The 20838-nt window shown below is 44.3% G+C and overlaps 1 protein-coding gene across 1 annotated transcript; it reads right to left on the bottom strand.

The window, feature by feature from the left end:
* Nucleotides 1-1933: 1933 nt before the first annotated feature.
* On the bottom strand, nt 1934-19619 carry LOC125727905 (intersectin-2-like). Its single transcript, XM_049004888.1, has 14 exons — nt 19590-19619; nt 19296-19392; nt 19012-19203; nt 15078-15199; nt 14745-14851; nt 14187-14370; nt 13757-13855; nt 5081-5248; nt 4646-4858; nt 4272-4393; nt 4050-4132; nt 3261-3344; nt 2963-3136; nt 1934-2404 (listed from the first exon to the last, which is right to left on the bottom strand). The coding sequence occupies exons 3-14, from the start codon at nt 19184-19186 to the stop codon at nt 2247-2249; spliced, it is 1689 nt and encodes a 562-aa protein (XP_048860845.1). The 5' UTR covers nt 19187-19203; nt 19296-19392; nt 19590-19619; the 3' UTR covers nt 1934-2246.
* Between the last annotated feature and the right edge of the window lie 1219 nt (nt 19620-20838).

The following is a 20838-nucleotide window of genomic DNA, read 5'->3' on the forward strand; positions in this document are numbered from 1 at the left end:
ACTGACAAAGCAGCAGCACGACACTGACAAAGCAGCAGCACGACACTGACAAAGCAGCAGCACGACACTGACAAAGCAGCAGCACGACACTGACAAACCAGCAGCAGCCTGACACTGACAAACCAGCAGCAGCCTGACACTGCCTGACACTGACAAACCAGCAGCAGCCTGACCCTGACAAACCAGCAGCAGCCTGACCCTGACAAACCAGCAGCAGCCTGACCCTGACAAACCAGCAGCAGCCTGACCCTGACAAACCAGCAGCAGCCTGACAAACCAGCAGCAGCCTGACAAACCAGCAGCAGCCTGACAAACCAGCAGCAGCCTGACAAACCAGCAGCAGCCTGACAAACCAGCAGCAGCCTGACCCTGACAAACCAGCAGCAGCCTGACAAACCAGCAGCAGCCTGACAAACCAGCAGCAGCCTGACAAACCAGCAGCAGCCTGACAAACCAGCAGCAGCCTGACAAACCAGCAGCAGCCTGACAAACCAGCAGCAGCCTGACAAACCAGCAGCAGCCTGACAAACCAGCAGCAGCCTGACAAACCAGCAGCAGCCTGACAAACCAGCAGCAGCCTGACAAACCAGCAGCAGCCTGACAAACCAGCAGCAGCCTGACAAACCAGCAGCAGCCTGACAAACCAGCAGCAGCCTGACAAACCAGCAGCAGCCTGACAAACCAGCAGCAGCCTGACAAACCAGCAGCAGCCTGACAAACCAGCAGCAGCCTGACAAACCAGCAGCAGCCTGACAAACCAGCAGCAGCCTGACAAACCAGCAGCAGCCTGACAAACCAGCAGCAGCCTGACAAACCAGCAGCAGCCTGACAAACCAGCAGCAGCCTGACAAACCAGCAGCAGCCTGACAAACCAGCAGCAGCCTGACAAACCAGCAGCAGCCTGACAAACCAGCAGCAGCCTGACAAACCAGCAGCAGCCTGACAAACCAGCAGCAGCCTGACAAACCAGCAGCAGCCTGACAAACCAGCAGCAGCCTGACAAACCAGCAGCAGCCTGACAAACCAGCAGCAGCCTGACAAACCAGCAGCAGCCTGACAAACCAGCAGCAGCCTGACAAACCAGCAGCAGCCTGACAAACCAGCAGCAGCCTGACAAACCAGCAGCAGCCTGACAAACCAGCAGCAGCCTGACAAACCAGCAGCAGCCTGACAAACCAGCAGCCTGACAAACCAGCAGCCTGACAAACCAGCAGCCTGACAAACCAGCAGCCTGACAAACCAGCAGCCTGACAAACCACCAGCCTGACAAACCACCAGCCTGACAAACCAGCACCCTGACAAACCAGCACCCTGACCCTGACCTGATGTGTGTCTTACATATAAGGTTCAGAATTACCTGTTTTAGTTTCCATTCATACCTTTATGAATTAAGATTTTCTGAGTGGAAATGTTAAAATCATATAACAATATTTTAACAGTGGAATGAATGCATAAGCAATTAAGGAACTGTTAGTTAAATCCACATGAAGCAACATAACGTCTTTAGTAGTAAAATGTGATGTATCTAGGAGTGACAATATGTTTCCAAACATTTGTATGTGCTGTGGTTTGCTGACACTAAATAATGTTAGGGGAAACAAAAAAACGACCTATTGACAGTTACAGGGTAGTGTGATTCTTGTAATAAACTTAGTTTTACCAAAGTCCTGTGTTAGTATTCAGTACAACATACACTGCATACATCCATCTTGCTTTCAGTGAGGGAAGATTTTTCTTTAAAAAAAAAAAAAAAATTTGTTCCTTGGTAAAGTTGGTTTGTCTCACAGGTACCGAATTTGTATAATTAAAATAAGATAAGATATTGACATAATATATTTTTGGTTTTATAAACAACTGACAGGAAAAACAAAAACCTGAGATATTACCATATCCAGTGGTAAACAATAATCAGTCCCAAAAGGGCTTTCCTATATTTTGCATTTGTGTCAAACGTCCACATTATCAGAAGTACTCAGGAGTCCAGACGGTCTCCAGCAGCACTGGCATACAGCTCTCAGCTCACAGACGCCACCTGGCGAGTGAACGTGGCAGAACCCTGTCTGTGCTGGAGCCGGACTGCCCGTGGCATCAGCCTAGAACCTGCTCTGCTGATGCTTGCCGCTGGTTCCGGGGATCGGAATGAGCATCTCGTCAGGAAGCCTCAGCTCTGTCCGTTTGTCTTGGGAAGCGGGGTGGAGGCGGGGGCGGGGCGGGGGGCGTATGGCATGGCACCAATCCGCGTCGCCTCATTTGAGAGATTTTTGGTCGAACAGCTGCAGGTCCAGGCGCACCCACACCTCGCCTGTCGGCACCTCGTGCAGCAGCAGGCGCCTTGTCGCTGCTCCCTTGTTTTCCAGCTCCTTCTTGATGGTGGCCACAGGAACTTCAGTGCGGCCCAGGAAGTCTAACAATGATACAAGCAGCCATGATGAAAGCGGCCACCATCAAACGCTAGTAATAGAACACAGGCCATTGTGGCACAATGAAAGAAATTAAGCAATAGGGGGGGGAAAGAAATAAACGGTCAAACACAAAAGAAATTATCTAGTAGAAGGGTTGCAGTGAGACTGCAGAATATACCAGGGCATAAAGTAGAGAACGTAGTTCATCTGTATGTGTTCTTGGGCTGTAGGAGTAACCCGTACAAATACAAAGAGAATGTTCAAACTCACACACACAGAACCAGGGGGAGGATATGGAACCAGAACCCTGAAGCATGAAACCACAGTGATACCCCATGGAGAAACTTAAAATGACGTGTAATAAATAAATAAATTAAAAATAAATTAAAAGTTAAATTAAAAAAAAAAAAAACAAGACGAAACTTCAAATATGACACCCAAATTTTTCTAAGGGAAATTTAACATCAGCACATTTAACATCAGAACTGTTCCCAAGACGAATTTCAGGAAGTGTCAACGTGTAAAAAGAGGAGAAATAAACATCTGAAGAAAGGACTAACCATCGGGAGAGAACTGGTCCCTCTTGAAGATGGTGACACATAGAACATCCTGGTACAGGTCCTTAATGAAGAACTGACAGTTGAAGTTCCACTTGGGGTTGATTGTGTCATTTATTGTCCGGGAGGTGAAACACTGTGCCCCCATGGTCACCTCGCAATATGGATTACTCTTTCCTGGAGGGTGTAGGCCATCAAAAAAAACCATTAAACCCAACCATCAAGCCATACATGAGGTACAAGGCATTAGGGGGTTAGCGGCTGGAGTTTCGGGAGATAGGACTTGACCTTTGACCCTCACCATTGGGCTTGCAGGGCTTGAGCTCTGTGGCCTCCAAAATAGTGACCAGCAGGCGGCCAATGCCACTGGTTTTCAGGGAACGAGCTGGAAATGCATACAGCAAGTGATGCATGAGTCGAAAGACCAAGGAACAATAAATAAGATTCATAATAAAGAAGTTAAGATGCAAGGAACTCCCAAGGAATTGGCAGAAATAAGATACAGCAACTGGAAAAAAAAACTGTAGTTAATGGGGCACTGCAGTCTATGATAGGGTTATCAAGGGTTCAGTAATGAAGGTCTGCATAAATAGACTGTACAGCAACCAAAAGGGAAAGTAGTAGGTTCTTAAACTGCAACGGATGTGTTCACTGGAAAAACAGGCTGTGTAAAAGAGGGAAACTCAAATTCAGGAAAAACCAGTGCTCAGCTACAAACTCAGACCAAGATTTTGTTTTTACAAACCAGTTGAGTAGCCTTTGACTGACTCTCTATGCTCAACTGGTTGGAAGAAACAAATTCTTGCTCATGGGGTTTGTAGGTTCTGGCTGTGAAACGTCCAACATGGACTAAAACATGGGGTCAGGGTTCTGAAACACTGAATAGGGTAATGAATATATACTGGTGACTTAGAGGATTTTATATTACAGATACATAAATATACACACACACACATACATATAACTAAATTAAATAGGAAAAGGACAAGCAATTTTGTAGACAGATGAATAAAACCATTACATAATCAAACTGGACTGAAGGGTTATGCTAAGACACTGAAAAGGATTAAATGCAAATAAAATAGTTCACCTTGGTAAGCTTTCTCTCGCTTCTTCTTCTCAGTCTCTATGAAATGTTCTGAAGCAGCTTTGATTTTCTGCGCCCAGGCAGTCCTGATTGATTAAATAAGAAGAAACACCTGATTTGTTACCAGAACAGGACACCGAGGGAGCCTCCTTGTGGACTGAAGCCACAGCTTCCTTGTTCAATTCTCCTTAGTCTCTTCTCTAACTCCCTTCCTTCCCCACTAACCTCTCATTGATGTTCTCTGTCCTGAGAGTATAAACACGGTCGATGTGGGAGATGTGGAAGATTGGCTCATCGCTAGACGGATCGGAGGGCATCTTCACCAGAACTTCATTTAGAAACACGGGCTGGTTGGATAGAAGACCAAAATCGGGTCATAGACTCGCATTAAATTGGAAGTACACACAGTAGAGAAAGCCCGTAAAAATGGGCTAAACATACAACTAAGGAAATGGCACCTCTTTCTAGAAAGTTCTACTCCGAATTGTATGGATATGAAAAGTTCATTTAAAACGCAATGTATGATTTTGTGCCGTAAATGTAACTGTCTGGTATTGCTAGCCCCCTCCATTACTCCCCAGCATGAAAAAGAGTCTCACGTTCTTGTACATCTTGAACTGCATGTTGCACTTGGGACTGAAGAGCTTATCCGTCCCTGATGAGGTGAACTGCTTCACTGCTTGGGTGAGCAGCAGGAAGTCATTGAAGAGGAAGGTGTATAACTCCTTGTTGCTCTTAGTTTTATAGACCTTGCCGCTGTGTAGCAGCTTTCGGGGACCCAGGCAGTTGGTCAAGGAGTTGAATATCAAGTTCTGTAGGGAAATGGAACAATTGGAAGTGTCCAGTAAACTGTAGGAAAGCTGCAAAAATCCAGACCCTAACTTGTAGTAGGATTAACTCTGTAGACGACTTTGTTAGAGGCTGTGCATGTAAACAAACATTTGTTAAGAACTTCAGGAGGGAATATTGTAGATTATATAAAACCCAGGCTATAGACAAGAGCTTCGTGATATAGTTGCATTAGATGTGCTCACCTCAGTGATGCCTTCACACTGGACATGGCTCTGAATCCACTCTAACCTGTCGGAGTTCTCCTTCTCCCGGACCCCCTCGTTGACCTGCAGACAGAGCTCCTCGGCCCTGTCCAGAGCCTCCCGCAAGTGTCCATGGTCCAAGTGATTCTCTGGAGTGTTCTCGAGAATCTGGGGAGCAGGAGATTTGGAAATAGGTCTGGGACCTGCCTAAGAATGAACTCTGTCTTTGGACAAGGACTGTGGAGTTCAGGGTAGAGTGAAGTTACTGGCGGTTTGATGTTAATCAGATCCATCCATCCATCCATCCATCCATAAATAAACTGGTGCAGCACGTTTTGTAACAGTTGACATCCAACATTTCACAATACCCATACTCACTGTTAGGTTGAAGAAACAGTTGTTAATCATTTCTGTATGATCAGCAATGAGTGTAAATATATATGTATACGTTATTTCTTATCTTCTAGCCACATACTCTTAGCTATTGTACTCTAAGTAGGTGGTTAACAGCTGCCTACTTAGATAAGAATCTCACTTCCCTCTCTTGCGCCCCCCATTGACTATAAATAAAGAAGCCAAGGGGAACCACCCTTTGTAACACATTCTGCTGTAGTTTGCATTGCAGAGAGTGTGGGTACCCTTGCAAGTAAAACTGTAACCTGTGTGTGTCTCGTAAATGTGGAGTTGGGGTGGAAACGCCGGGCGCTTTCCCCAACATAGAATTTGGTCCTTCGAGCCGGATCCGAGGAACCCCGAAGACGTCTCCAGTACGCCGAGAGAAGCGACACCGAAGTCTGTCGACAGCCACTCGAAGTCGGGTGCAAGAAAGACCTGTGATGTGAATTCGTCATCAGGCCGGTGGTTAGAACTGCGCTCGACGTCTGGTGATGTCTGAAGGACCTCGGTGACGGATCAGAGAGCACACTATACAGGTGAGAGATACGGCACCTAAGTGAGTAGGTGGCCAAGTGAGAGATACGGCACCTAAATAAGTAGGTGGCCAAGACATGCATGTGGTTGAGGTTAGCCGAAATTAACCGGGAGAGAAAGTAGGCGTTGTTGGAAATATATATATTGATGTATGTGGATGTGTTTTTATAGGTTTTAGATTAACCTACACGATCCACCCTAAAAGCAACAACATACTGGTGACTGAAGGATCAAGGACGGGTTTCATCCCTGAAAACTAACACCGCTGCTCTAATAGGGAGCAGTAGAAGGCCGTGTTAGTGTCCTCCTGAGGTCTCATGCCAGATACTTGCTTTTAGGATTTTTTATTTTTTGTAGTGTATCCATTAAAAGGTAACAATGGGGAAGAATCAAAGTAAACAAATGGAACTAGAGGGAGATGAGAAGTTTATGGAAGGATATAAGCCAGGATCAGGACAAATAAGTAGATGGAGGAAAAAACATGGGTTTGAAGGAAAACTCCACACTCCAGATATATATAAAAGCTCACAGACTTTTGTATAAAAGCTAAACTTAAAACTGGAGATGTTACAGACTACCAATAAGAAAGAAGGTAAAGACAGAAAAAAAGAATATGTTTTTTCTGATGCATGGTTGGAACAAAGTAAGTTAAGAGATGTACGTAGAAAACAGAGTATGCAACAATTACATGGAAGGATAGAGATAGTGTTTATGAGACGAGCAGATTATGGCAGAATAGCGCAATGTAAACAAAAAGATGGAGAGGAACCTGAGGATTTTATGGATAGAATGAGAGTTGTATTTAGAGGAAACTCAGGGATCCCATTTGATGAAGAGGCAGTAGGAGTGTACCAACAACAGCTAAAACGAGCTTTTGTCGCAGGCCTAAAGCCCGAATTGCGAAAATATCTTGACAAACATTGGGTACATCAGAATACTGGTTCAGTCCAACAAGCACTAGAATATGCCCAACACGCGCAGAGAGCGCAGAAACAGGAAAAGACAGACACAATATTCAGCGCCTCAGATGTAGTAGCGTTAGTGCAAATGAATCCTCCGGGGAGGGGAGGATTCAGAGGAAGGTCAAGAGGCCGAGGAAGGGGGAGAGGTGTTTTCAGAAACAATTACAGGAATTCGTCTCAGCAAGATAACATTTGCTGGACATGCAGGAAACCTGGACACTTAGCTAGGAATTGTAGAGTAGGGAAACAACCATATAACCCAAACTCCATTGAAAACAATGATCAATGACCCCCCTCGGAGGCCCCTGTTACCGACACCATCCGAGGCAAAACAGAGGTGATTTTAAGAAAGGAAACGGAGGTCACTTTACAAGACCTTTTAGATAAAGAAATAGATGACAAGTGTGTCAGTTATTAGCAGAAAGGCAGTGGGAAACCTTGCCAAGTCGGAAGTTAGTCATAAACGGCAAAGTATATGAATGTCTGTGTGACACTGGAGCATGTAGGACTGTCCTAACCTCCAGTCCTCCCGGAGTCACATATTCTTCATCAGTCATAAATATAAAAACGGCAGGAGGTCAGACAGACAGACATCAGTTAACAAACCCAGTTGCAGTAAAAGATAAGGAAACTGGACTTGAATGTCAAGCACAGGTGTTAATAAGCCCTTCTTGTCCTGTTAACTTGTTAGGTCGAGACCTTATGGTACAAATGGGCATTAGCGTGGTTGCCACAGCCACTGGCATGAAAGCAATCGTAAATGAGGAAGCTTATGTTGTGCAAGGAACCACAACACCACAATATTACTGGTCTCTGGACCTAGGGGGAACTGCACAGACACGAGAATTATTGCGGAAAACTAGAGAAAAGCAGTCCCCTAGACAGGCCCAGTTCATGCCTGACGATGCCTTACACGTCACTATGTGGTACAAAGACACCCTTGGACCAGATTATGTCTATGACAAAACGTTTCATGCCCTCCAAGACACTTGTATAATATATGTATGTTAACCCCACCACTGGGTTTTCAGCAGCCTCAGTCATTTTATCTAACAAGCAACAAGCTGTATTTAGAGAGAGAACACCACACGTATCTCTTTCAAAACCACCCCAGATGCAGTGGAGAGATGTAGAGATGTTCTTACGAGATTCTATGCACAGTTACAATGACTACCAACCCGTATCTGGCTCCTGTTGGAGCTATGATGAGAAACACAATGTGTGGCGGTTTCCTTTGGGATGGAGAGTTCAAACCACTCCCACCACACACTTAAAGGACCCAACCTGACAAATTTTTTCAACCCTGGAGGAGGGATCATGTCCAGATCTAGATCGCCTTCCAGAAGGGTTGTGGTCGTCCTCCCCCACTGATGTAGGGCTGGTAAAGGGATTCCCACCTTACAAAGTAACTGTGAAATCAGAACACCGTCCGGCAATACCCATTAAAACCTGAAGCAGAGAAAGGTATAGCCCCTGTAGTGCAAGACATGTTAGCATCAGGAATATTGCGAGAGGCTCCTGAAGCCACTTGCAACACTCCTATCTTTCCAGTCCAGAAGGGACATACAGGGAAATGGCGCATGGTGCAGGATTTAAGACCTGTTAATAACATAGTGCAACATGCAGCACCAGACGTGCCTAACCCACACTTATTGCTCAACTCATTGACTCCTGATAAAAGCTACTTCTCAGTAGTGGATCTTAGTAATGCATTTTTCTCAGTACCATTGCACCCTGATTCTCAACATTTATTTGGATTTACCTATAAAGGGAAAAAATATACATATACTAGACTCCCTCAGGGATTTTCTGAAAGCCCACATGTATATACCATGGCCCTTAGATACTCTATGAGTACCTGTGAAATACCATCACATAGTCAGGTATTACTATACGTGGATGATATCTTAATAGCAGCAGATTCAGAACAACATTGCAAAGAAACTACCCTAACTGTGCTTCAGCATTTATACAATACTGGACAATACTAAACAGAAGTTGCAGTACTGCAAAAAGACAGTTGTCTATTTAGGGCATAACCTTTCACAAAAAGGTCGCTCGCTGCTAGAGATAAGGAAACAAGCTATACAGGAAGCACCTAAACCACAGACTAAACAACAGATGCAATTATTGTAGAGAATGGTTACCAGATTATGCTTTTCTAGTTCAACCTTTGCAAAATTTAATATACGGGAAGGAGATGACTCTAAAGGACAAAATACAATGGACTGAGGACGGAGAAAATGCTTTTACAAATTTAAAAAGAATGTTGCAAACCAATGTGACCCTTGCTCTACCAGATTATCAACAACCATTCACCCTATGTGTAGATGCTAATCAAGGTTATATGAAAGCAGTATTAACACAGCCATTCGGAGCAAAAGAGAGACCGTTAGCATTCTATTCAAAACGATTAGATGCAGTAGCAGCTGGCTTTCCACAGTGTTTACAGGCCTGTGCAGCTGCTGCAGAAGCAGTAAAGGTATCAGCAGAATTGGTACTTTGTCACCCCCTCATACTTAAAGTTCCTCATTCTGTGTCTCTAATCTTGTTGCAGACACCGCTTCCATTCTTAACACATACAAGACATCTTACCTTAGTGTCACTTTTGCTCTCACAACGTAACATTGAACTTCAGCGGTGTGGCCTATTGAACCCTAGTACGCTTCTCCCTACCGCAGAGGATGGGGAGCCACATTCTTGCAAAGCAACAATAGAAGAACAAACAAAACCAAGAGCAGATATTCTGCAAACTTTTATACCAGGATCAGAAGTTGTTTATGTAGATGGCTCAGCATCAAAAAATGATATGGAAAAAAATAAAGTTGGGTATGCTGTAGTTACATCTACTGAAGTGTTAGAAGCCAATGCACTCCCTTCTACTTGTTCAGCACAAGCGGCTGAACTTTATGCTGTGATCAGGGCATGTGAACTGTTCAAGAACAAGTCACTTACTATCTACACTGATAGTCAATATGTGTTTGCAGCTGTCCATCACCATGCAAGAGTCTGGAAAAATAGAGGTTTTAGAACATCACAGGGCACATCTCTTACTCATACGAATTTGCTACTTAGATTATTAGACGTTGTGCATTTACCGACTCACTTTGCACTGTGCAAATGCAAAGCACACCAGACTGATGACTCTGCAGAAACCGCAGGAAATAGTTTTGCAGATAAAACCGCCAAAGAAGCGGCACTGAAACAACCTACCTTATCAGTGGCAGACATTCTTTTTATAGATAGCGATGTGCTATGTGATGCACAGATTCATGCTCCTAAAATAGAAGTACAAAGTTGGATCAAAAGAGGAGCAATACAACGAGAGAAAGTTTACTATATGAATGACAAGCCCATCCTACCAAAAAATTTATACAAAACAGCTGCTTTGGTGAGCCATGGAAATACTCATGTCTCAACAGGAGGGATGGTACATATCATACAACAATATTTCTATGCTATAAATTTTTCTGATTATGCAAAACAATTTTGTAGGACATGCTTAATTTGTTGTAAACACAATGCACAAGGAAACATCAGACCAAAACGTGGCCAGTTCCCCACAGCTGAGTATCCGTTTCAAGTTGTACATATGGATTTTATTGAATTATCTTGGTCACAAGGAAAGAAATACTGTCTAGTTATTATAGACACCTTTTCTAAGTGGGTAGAAATATACCCTGTAAAGCATTGTGATGCAATGACCGTTGCAAAATGTTTGGTAAGCCATTATTTCCCTACCTATGGCATACCTCATATTATAAGATCAGACAATGGGACTCATTTTGTAAATCAGACTATGTCCCTTTGCTCACAAGCATTAGGTTTTACGCTTAAGAATCATTGTGCGTATCACCCCCAGAGCGCAGGCTTAGTGGAAAGGACCAACGGCACTATTAAAACAAGGCTAAAAAAGACAATGGAAGAGACAAAAAGGCCGTGGCCAGAATGTTTGTCTCTAGTAAAATTATGGATGAGAATAACTCCCACTCCTGCAGGATTAACACCTTTTGAAATAGTGTATGGTAGACCATTTCCCCTAGCAACTGAAATGAATGACATAGAAAAAGCAGACCGAGAAAATACGCTGGCTGATTGGATGCGTAAACTACTAACATCACAACAAAAACATAGCCCCAGTAGTCTGCCGGTAAATTCTGTTTCTACTCAACAGGATAACTTGCAGCCGGGAGATTGGGTCCTGGTCAAGGTCCTGTTGCGGAAAGATTGGAGCACACCTCGGTGGGACGGTCCTTATCAAGTCCTCCTCACAACACCAACAGCAGTAAAGATCGCAGAACGACCTTCCTGGATACACAAAAGTCACTGTAAACCCATCAAGCCCTTATCAGAGGCCTCAGCAACAGAGTAGCAGTGGAAGTCCGCTACAAAGGCACAGTAACCAATAGGGTGCTGTTGTCTCAACCCGGTGAAGAAAACAACTGAGCTGCACTCTATTTAGGATGGCCCTGATAGGGTGGGGATGTGGTAAAGTGACTCTAGGGGTCATTCTTGTTGTAGGACTTGTATGGTTGTCCTGGCTCTCACCAGCTCCATTACAGCACCTACGGCGATGGACCCATGATGACTTCCATCTACGCCCGTTGCCCGCTGACCACTCACATCCATTTATGCAAAACTACTGGTACCGATATGTACATGATACTGTAACAGCGAAAAATGTGACAAATTGCTATGTTTGTTCAGTAATGCCCACTCATAGTGAAGGACCTACGGTGTATGGTAAAGCTATGAACATATCCCAAGCCAAGTGCGCTGCTTCTTTCGCAGGAATAGGATACCAGAGCCGTCTTTCCCTTATATTTTCGCTAGCAGGGGAAGATGTGAACATAACTATACCTGGGACTAATAGAATGACAGTGGTCCGAATTAAGTATCAGGAGGCTACAGGAAACTACCCAGATGACGTTGGGTTTCAAAATGGTACCTGTATACAGGATTTCTGGGTAGACTTCGCTGTTGCTAAAACTAATGTCTCACTTCCTTTTTCTGTCTTGATGGACCGAGACCCACTGACATATCAGCATGCCATTTGTTTTAAGCAAGATAATGGTACGCGATGGATAGGAGGAAACACCACGAACTGTAACCTAACATATGTAGACAGCATGTATGGATCTCCAATTTCGATGCTTCGCCCCAGTAATGGAACATATTGGGTGGACGGAGTAGCATGGTTGTGTGGACCTCGTGCATACTTTGTCTTACCACCGAACTGGTTTGGAGTGTGCGCTCTTATTTTTGTTTCAGATCACACCTTCCTGATAGCACAGGAAAGTAAAACTTTCTTCAGAAGCAGGAGAAGGCGTTCGATATCAATACAACCCCATGATAGTGTGTGGGGAACCGACGTGCCCGCTGAACATAAATTGTGGGGAACAGGCAGTAAAGTTATGCTGGCCCTGTTCCCTGGGCTAGGAATTGGAAAACTCATGCTACGCGTAGAAACTCTAAATTATAGACTAGGTCTATTTATGAATGATTCGATACTGATTAACCAAAAACAAAATGAACAATTAGACATAACCAGACAGATGGTAATCCAGAATCGTATGGCATTAGACCTACTGACAGCCGCACAAGGAGGAGTATGTGTCCTCCTGAACCAAACGTGCTGCACTTACATTCCTGACAATGTGCACTCACCCAATATGACATCTGCCTTAGACCGCCTCCGAAACTTACAAAAAGTGATGACCATGGACAGTCGACCGCAGTCCTCCTCATCCTGGTTAGACTGGTTTATTACAGGAACATGGTGGTCAATACTGATGAAAACATGCCTACCTCTTCTTTTGTTTTTCATTTTATTTTTCTGTTGTTTTATTACTGTTATACCATGTTTGAAAATGTTTATTAATCAAGCTCTTAATGCTGCTTTTCGGACACGCAGTACAATGTTTCTCTCCCTTACCCAAACTATAGAGACAGAGCCTGTTTCCAGCGATGGCGATGAAGAAGACATATAATTCATAATGACGGCCGAGCCGAAAGCACCCGTGCAGGGCTCGGACCTGAAGAAACGGAATTAAATGTTTTCCAGGATAATGACAATGTGGTCTAAATGAAGGTTGTACCTAAAGTGCTTTTGCAACTTCTACAATGTTGATGCTTCTGATCATACTGTCATGATAAACAGGAGGGACTGTTAGGTTGAAGAAACAGTTGTTAATCAATTCTGTATGATCAGCAATGAGTGTAAATATATATGTATACGTTATTTCTTATCTTCTAGCCACATACTCTTAGCTATTGTACTCTAAGTAGGTGGTTAACAGCTGCCTACTTAGATAAGAATCTCACTTCCCTCTCTTGCGCCCCCCATTGACTATAAATAAAGAAGCCAAGGGGAACCACCCTTTGTAACACATTCTGCTGTAGTTTGCATTGCAGAGAGTGTGGGTACCCTTGCAAGTAAAACTGTAACCTGTGTGTGTCTCGTAAATGTGGAGTTGGGGTGGAAACGCCGGGCGCTTTCCCCAACACTCACTCTTCTGCCTGAAGTTTTTGCATTTCATTGGTATTTAACTCCAGCAAAACAGCACATTCTTTCTTGTATTTGCTGACCATGATGATGGTCACAACCATTATCATTTGGTCCCCAAAGGAATTGACACGAACTGCATCTTTGGCAGGGCAAAGTCATACGTAGCAGCAACCCAAATTGAGCTAAATCCAAGGCAAATTGGATGAGGCTAATTCGTCATGCCTCCCACATCGCACACTGAAGGAGGGACCACGGGTGACAATGTGCAGGACTTACGTTCTTTATGATGAGTGGATAGCGGGTGATTCTCTGCATAGGCTTCAGCAGGAAGCTGGACAGTGGCATACCTTTACACCGGTGATCTGTAGCGATTTTCTGAGAGAGAGACACACACACACTTAGGAGTCAGAAACCCTAGCCTACGTCCTTATCTAAAGCACCACTCTAAATTTCAGTCTAGGTGCTTTAGAAGAGTTGAGTCCAGAGGTCTCATAGAACATAGTATTGGCCCGCAAGATATCTTTGTAATTCATTTCAGAAGAAAATAAAGAACAGTTCAACATCCATTTAACCCGCTACCGCTTTTTCACTGAGGACATTTGGACGGCTGCAATTCTCCCGCTTACCGATCGCTCTGGAACAGCCTTTAACAATGAACTATCTACCCCTCCCATTTGTTCCAGGGCTGCTGCCCACCATTCCTCACCTTGAGGAAGTCCTTGAACTCGGGTTCCTTGTCAGTCTTTTGTTGCAGCAGGGCTGCACCGTTAAGCTGGCAGCTGCAGAAGCGGATGTAGGCCTGCATGTGCGAGAGCTCCGAGGCCAGGATGTCCCCAATCATCTGCACCGGCATCTTCTCGCCACCCGTTTTCTTCCTCACCCTCAGTGCCCTGCCATTCACAAACACAATCACCAAAACCGCAAAGGCCGCCAAGTCCAGTACCAAGCAATTTCTTCGTAAAAGTTCAGGTGAGTTTCAAAAACAGAATGCTGGCCAGTGCCATTCTCAACAAACATTCCAGTTTCCATGATCTTTAAGTGCAAAAACTGTGCAGCCTGTTTTGTTATTATCCATCGACTGCATAGATAATTCCTTTTCCTGGCACTTCTCTATTTCTGGGACTTCACTCTGCCTATGACATTTGCTGTTGTGGGACACGATACTCGCAGTTCGTATTCCTAGAGCAAGGTGGCAGCATCGGATCACGTTTCATTCCCAAGAATTTCAGCTACCAAGAAGAAACAAGCTTGTGGAAAGACACACTTGTGAAGTTTGGTGTTGGACATAATCAGGTCCTTCCAGTTGACGAAGATCATGGCCATTTCAACATCTGTCAGGCGTCCCGACTCAGACATGGGCTTGTAAAACACCTGGAGAAAAAAAAATGAGAGACGGGCAAAGTTGGAAAGGGTTAGTAAAGGTTAAGAGGGATAACAAAATGTTAGGGAAAATAAGTTAAACATGTTCTGGCACAAAAACCTACACTCAAAGCCCTATACATGAGATCCATGACAAGAATATAAAAACTCAAAACTGCAAATGCTTAAAGCAGACTGAAGTGCAAAGACCTCACGGGGGCCCCACTGCAGATCATACCTCCAGGACCAGCTGAAGGTCAGCCATGTATCGCTCCTCCGTCTCAATGAGCTCGTGGATGTAACCCTGTCGCTTCCTCTCCTGCGGACTCATGGTGTCCAGGCTGGTCAGGTCAGCACACCCTGCAGGGTCGGGGATGACGGGGGTGGGGGTGGGAGTGGGGGGGGGGGCAGCCGCGGTCAGCAGCTGTCTTGCGTGGCCCCAAACATGTGGCTAAACCACTGGCTTGAGAAGCCGCTACCCGGAGCTGTCGCTAAGTCACTGCGCGAGAACAACCCTCCCGTCCGTCTTACCTTTTGCTGAAAATTCAGATGCGCGCAGACGCTGAAACTCCATTGGGTAACTTTCAATACGCCTTTTTGCATGAGCCTCATCCCCAAGCCTTAAAAACCGCAGCCAGGTTTCCTCTCTCGAACCCATTTTGCCTGGGACTGTAACCATCCTAGTGCTTAGCTTCTTGAATAACCTGGTCCTGGATATATATATATATTAGACGCTAATAACCAAACCTCACACCATCCTTGTGTAAGACAATGACTTGCCAAAAAAAAGCAGGTGCTTTTTAAGCAAATCCTTTATTTTCACGATAAATGTACATATGTATAATTTGAGGCACATTTTCAAAGTAACACAGCTTGGGAACTTTAACACAGACAAACTGACTTGACTACTGCCAATGCACTGTGGGTAAATTCCCAGTGGGGCCAAATGAAACCTCAAACTGCATAGACTGTTTAACAATTAATGCAAGGGATTCATTCAAAATGCATCTCTCTTGCCAGCAGCATAAACAGATTGCAAATTTGCATAAACAGAGCAAACCTTTAATTGCTTGCAAAATGTTTTCCAAGTAGAGGATATTTTTCAGCTGTTAAATACCTTATTCAGACATTTCTATGCCTTACTGCAAGTAATCACACATATTGTAGACTGAGCACACAATATCACAGTCATCCATTTTTTTTTCATTAAACTGCACTTTCATATAAAATAAAATAAGTCAATACAACTAAGAGTAAAATCTGGGCAAACCAGGTTACATTCAAAATGCTTGTAGTTTTACTACAAAGTGCCGCAGCAGTGATGATTTCTTGAACACTGAGGCACAGAGAGTTTCACCCTGATGTGAGAGCAAAAGACCACACTTTATAAACCACCAAATCTGCCATTTTTATCCTTAACCGAGTAATACGATTCTTTAGCATTTGTTCCAAGGACATTGTCAACACATGAATTTACCTCTGGCTAATAGTTACACTGGCATGGACCAAATAGTCAGCAGGCACCATGCAGAAGGATAATCTTCAGAGTCTAAACCTTAGTGACCAAAAAAAGAATTAGCCCATCTAACATCTGAATTTTATCAATAACCAAATAATCAATGGTATCTAACTGCAAGGCAGATTTTCATTTTAAGTTGCATGAAAAAGCAAAGTGTGAGGCTCAGTGGGCTAAAGCCTCGTTTTTCGCCCAGCCTCAGTACATCTGCGGGTCCTTCAGCAAGGCCCTTAACCCCCAGCTCCCTGGATGCTGCTATGGGTGGCTACCCTTTGCGGCCAGCTTGCTGTCACTTACAGAAAGCAAACTGGGGGTGGCGTAAAGAGAATTTCCCCATAGGGCTCAATAAAGTATCAATTATTATTAAATAAAGACATGTATCTTAGTTATAACTAGTTTTTAAACTTGTTAGAACCCAGAAACCGCAAAACATGTACTGTTAAACACCAGCAGGCCTTGTTTCGTTAAAGGTTATGCATATAATTACCTGAATTAACCACTCCATCTTGGTGGGGGGGGGGGGCATTTACATTGACGTTACCTCCCTAAGGTCACTTAAAGCAAAAAAAAATATATTCTAAAACATTTCCAGTATTATGGCAGATCAGCTGAAAACTCACAGCATCCTGGTCCAAACCCCCTCAGGCGGGAAAGCGGCAGACACTGCACCGGGGCACTAACAGGGCAAACCAAAGTCCACCAAAGCCCGCCGCGAGTGTTCGGAAAAAACAGCAAACAGTGAAGCAAGGACCCAGAACTTTGACCCTCGAATGGCTCACCGACCCCCACATAGGGAAAAGATGAAGGCTGCAACCAGTGTATGACTGCCTGCTTGAATACCCTTCCACTCCATACATTATAACAAATAACACCCTCAAAATACACAACTACATGTAAGGCAACAAAGGTTTCCCCTTAGTCTAGGTATGTATGACGAATATTCTACACACTATACCCATAGGCAAAACACAGTACTTAAAGAAGTACGTAAACAGCCAGTAATCGTTGAAGCTCATGTGTCGCCGTAGGCAAGCTACACCACCAGGGCCCCCTGTCTGCGACAAAGTGATATTGGCTGGCTAAGGCAGCGCCTCACCAAAAGATGGCACCCCAGGTGGCTGCCTATGTCACCTAATGGGTTGACCAGCACTGAGCACAGTACTATAGCTAAAGCCATGGGATTTCGTAGAGGGAGAGGATTAGGGTTAGGGTTAGGGTTAGCAGGGTTAGGGTTAGGGTTAGGGTTAGGGTTAGGTTTGCACTCATGGGGTTGGCAAAAAAAACCTACCAATGGAAAGCATGTGTCTGTGTACATGTGAATTCATACTGTGAACACACGCACACACACTTATGCAATTACCCAACGGTACGTAGCCCATAACTGAACTACAAGCTAAGCGTAAACGCACCGTTGCCTGCACAGATTATCCCAGATTTTCCATCTGCGCAGTAACATTCAGATATAACTGTCAGTGAGAGACGTTTTAACAAACAAACAAAAAAAAGTTAGGATACTCAATTGCACTTAGGGTAAAAAGCCATTTTTGAAAGAAAAATATGTTTTAAATAGTTAATGACTATGACTCTACATACCTTCACGCTCTCCCAAAAAGCTGTTTAAATGATATGCTTTATACTTTAAATATGGCATCAGCATCTATCACTGGCATTGTAATTGCTTTGCATCATAAGCAAGAACAATTTTAAAGACTAAAAACATGAATATAAAAATTACAGAGGGGGGCACTTGCTGTTGGACTGGTAGGTGTGTGGGACCTGCTTCAACACATGAGGAAAAAAATTTAAATAATAATAATAATAATAATAATAATATTAAAGCAGAAGTAAAAGAAAGTGAATTTGATGAGAAGGCAGGCCCTATCCAGCGAGGAAGCATTGACTGATATGGAGCACCTAAAGGGTATCTGAACAGCTCTGAGAAGCTGTGGAGGAAGAGGCAACGATGCCGTCCTACAAGAACAACACAGATAGAGGGAAAGATGGAGGGAAAGGTGGGGGGGAAAGAAGGGAAAGATGGCAGGAGAAGAGTGTAAGGAGGGTGGACGGATGGATGGAAGGAGAGGAGTGCTTCTCTGAAGCACAACTCTGAGAAGAAACCCAGTCCTAATAGGCGGATGGCAGAAGAGAGAGTATGCACGCCATGATGTGGAAACTCATCGACCCTCTCATCATGGTTTTTTATGAAGACATTTGCCAATACCAGGTAGTATCTTTCAAACTGCCCTACTTCACATCACCAGGCCTCCCATGAGGTCACCAATGAATCATTTCTTATCTGTGTTTAGGTTTCCCCTGCAGCACACAGCTACTGCAAACTCTCTCGATTCATCTTTGGACACAAACCATTTCTGTTCAGAAAGTCAGACCCAAGCAGGAAGCCAAACCGTAGCCTTGGTAGAGCTGCAGTCAGCAGGAGAACAGCCCTTTGAGAGACCCATACAATGCAGGTGGGCACTGTAACGTGGGTCAACTTTTACCCGAAGGTCACTTTCCACCTTAGATTTTGGAACTACCGCTCTCTCATTTATTGCCAACAGCATGAAACACTAGGCTGCAAACTTTGTATCTTAAGACATTTGCAACTATCAACAAGACAAACAAATATTACTTGGGGGGGGAAAAAAATTAAACTTACATTGTTGACTGGGATCGGACTCCGTGGTCATCTTGACGTAATTGGTGGGGAACAAGCCGACGACGCCATTCAGCTCCCCTTTCCACCAATCAGCATCGTCCTTGTTCAGCACATTGATCAGTTGACTTTTGGAGAAGCTCATCTCATCCTCGTTGCCCGCCTTGTAGTCGTACATGGTGATGACCTGGCAAACTGAAGGAACAGCCAACATGTAGGAAAGGCTGTTACGGAAGATGCAGACGGAGATCATCGCAGATCTTGGCATGTGATGCTGTTGATCTTACTTGGAACTGGAGCTGGTGTGGACTTCCCACTGGTGGGGCCCAAGAGCTTGACGTGGGAGGCGGGGAACCATCCGTTCTGGCGTTTTTTACCCCTAGCCTGGACAGATACAAGACAAGAGGTTCCTCATCAGGACATACATGCCAACCTAATTTAGGACAAATGCATCTGACCTGAGAGAGACCCGCAACTCAACTTCAATGCCTCCTCCCAAAAACAGCCCAGGATTAGACCTCATTATGGGCGGCCTCCACATTTGATTAACGTCACTATCATGACAACACGGGTCCACAGACCTGCAGAACCCCTTGCCACCACCCAGATGGGTTCTTGCCCTGGATGAGGATAAGCTGTCCCGGGGCCAGGCTCAGCTGCTCCGCTCCGGTGGCCGTGTACGCAGTCGTCACTTGGGCAACCTCTGTCATACACATTCACAAATGAATGCGAACGCAAACAAGCACACGTGTTCAAGGTAGATAGAGCTTCGCAACAGTCGGCACTCGCAAAGACTATTGAACACAGCTGTGTTTCATCTGTATACAGGACACAGCCTAGCTGCAGATGCACCAGCATCAACGGAAAGGCAAAGATAAAGGTGTGTGGTGGCTGCCAGTGAATTTCTTGGCTCTTTACTGAGTGGTGACTGTGGGATCCCGCATCCTTACCTGGCTTTTTGCCGACTCCACCTGACTTTCCAGTGGTGCTATATGTCTGTAGACAGACACACATATTGGTAGAGGTCAGAGTAGCAAAAGTTAGCCTGTCATGATTTATTATTTATAGACAATAAACTCTGCAGTTTAAGTATCTCTGAGAAAAGTCGTTCATGACAATTTACTTCAGATTCCTTTGGCGTTACGTAGTTGGAGGGGAAGACTCCACTCCTGTCTCCGATGTACCCTTTCCACCAGTCCCCTTCTCTTTCCGTCACAACGACGGTGTCTCCTTCGTTGAAAGTGAGGTCTCCTGACTCTGGGCTTTCATAGGTATATAAGGCTACATACTCTGATTGGATGAGAGACAGAATGGCCAAATGATTTTTAACTGCCACAAAACCTGCCTTCTGATTAGACAGAAAATCAACGGTCAACAGCCAGTGACAAAATCCGGCTTTCTCCTTTTCGACAATGGCCTCTCACACCAGACCCTGTTTCAAGGTTACTTCTGACATGCTAGCAGCAATACCATTAATATCAAGATGATTAAAAGGTACGCAAGAGAAGTCAAGATGACAATATGCTAGATTACAGATGGCCAAACAAAGTGAAGAGTAGTGACTGGCTAAAATGGAATGTTGGGTATCAAAGAAAGACACAATGTATGCAAAATGCGCTTCTGCTTAGCTTAATTTAACTTCTTTTCATTCAAATTCTTCCCTGGAAAAGAAACTTACCTTCTTGTAGAGTATTGTCAGGGTTATTGAACTCATCCACAGAAGAATATAGGGGTCTGGCAAAATAAAGTGAAAAAAAATGGATCGGCGATTCTGCTCATACGCATTTTTCAATAGAAAAAGAAAAAAATCCCTTACAAATTGATCTCGCT

The sequence above is a fragment of the Brienomyrus brachyistius genome, unplaced genomic scaffold, assembly GCF_023856365.1.
Source record: "Brienomyrus brachyistius isolate T26 unplaced genomic scaffold, BBRACH_0.4 scaffold131, whole genome shotgun sequence".
Lineage (NCBI taxonomy): Eukaryota > Metazoa > Chordata > Actinopteri > Osteoglossiformes > Mormyridae > Brienomyrus > Brienomyrus brachyistius.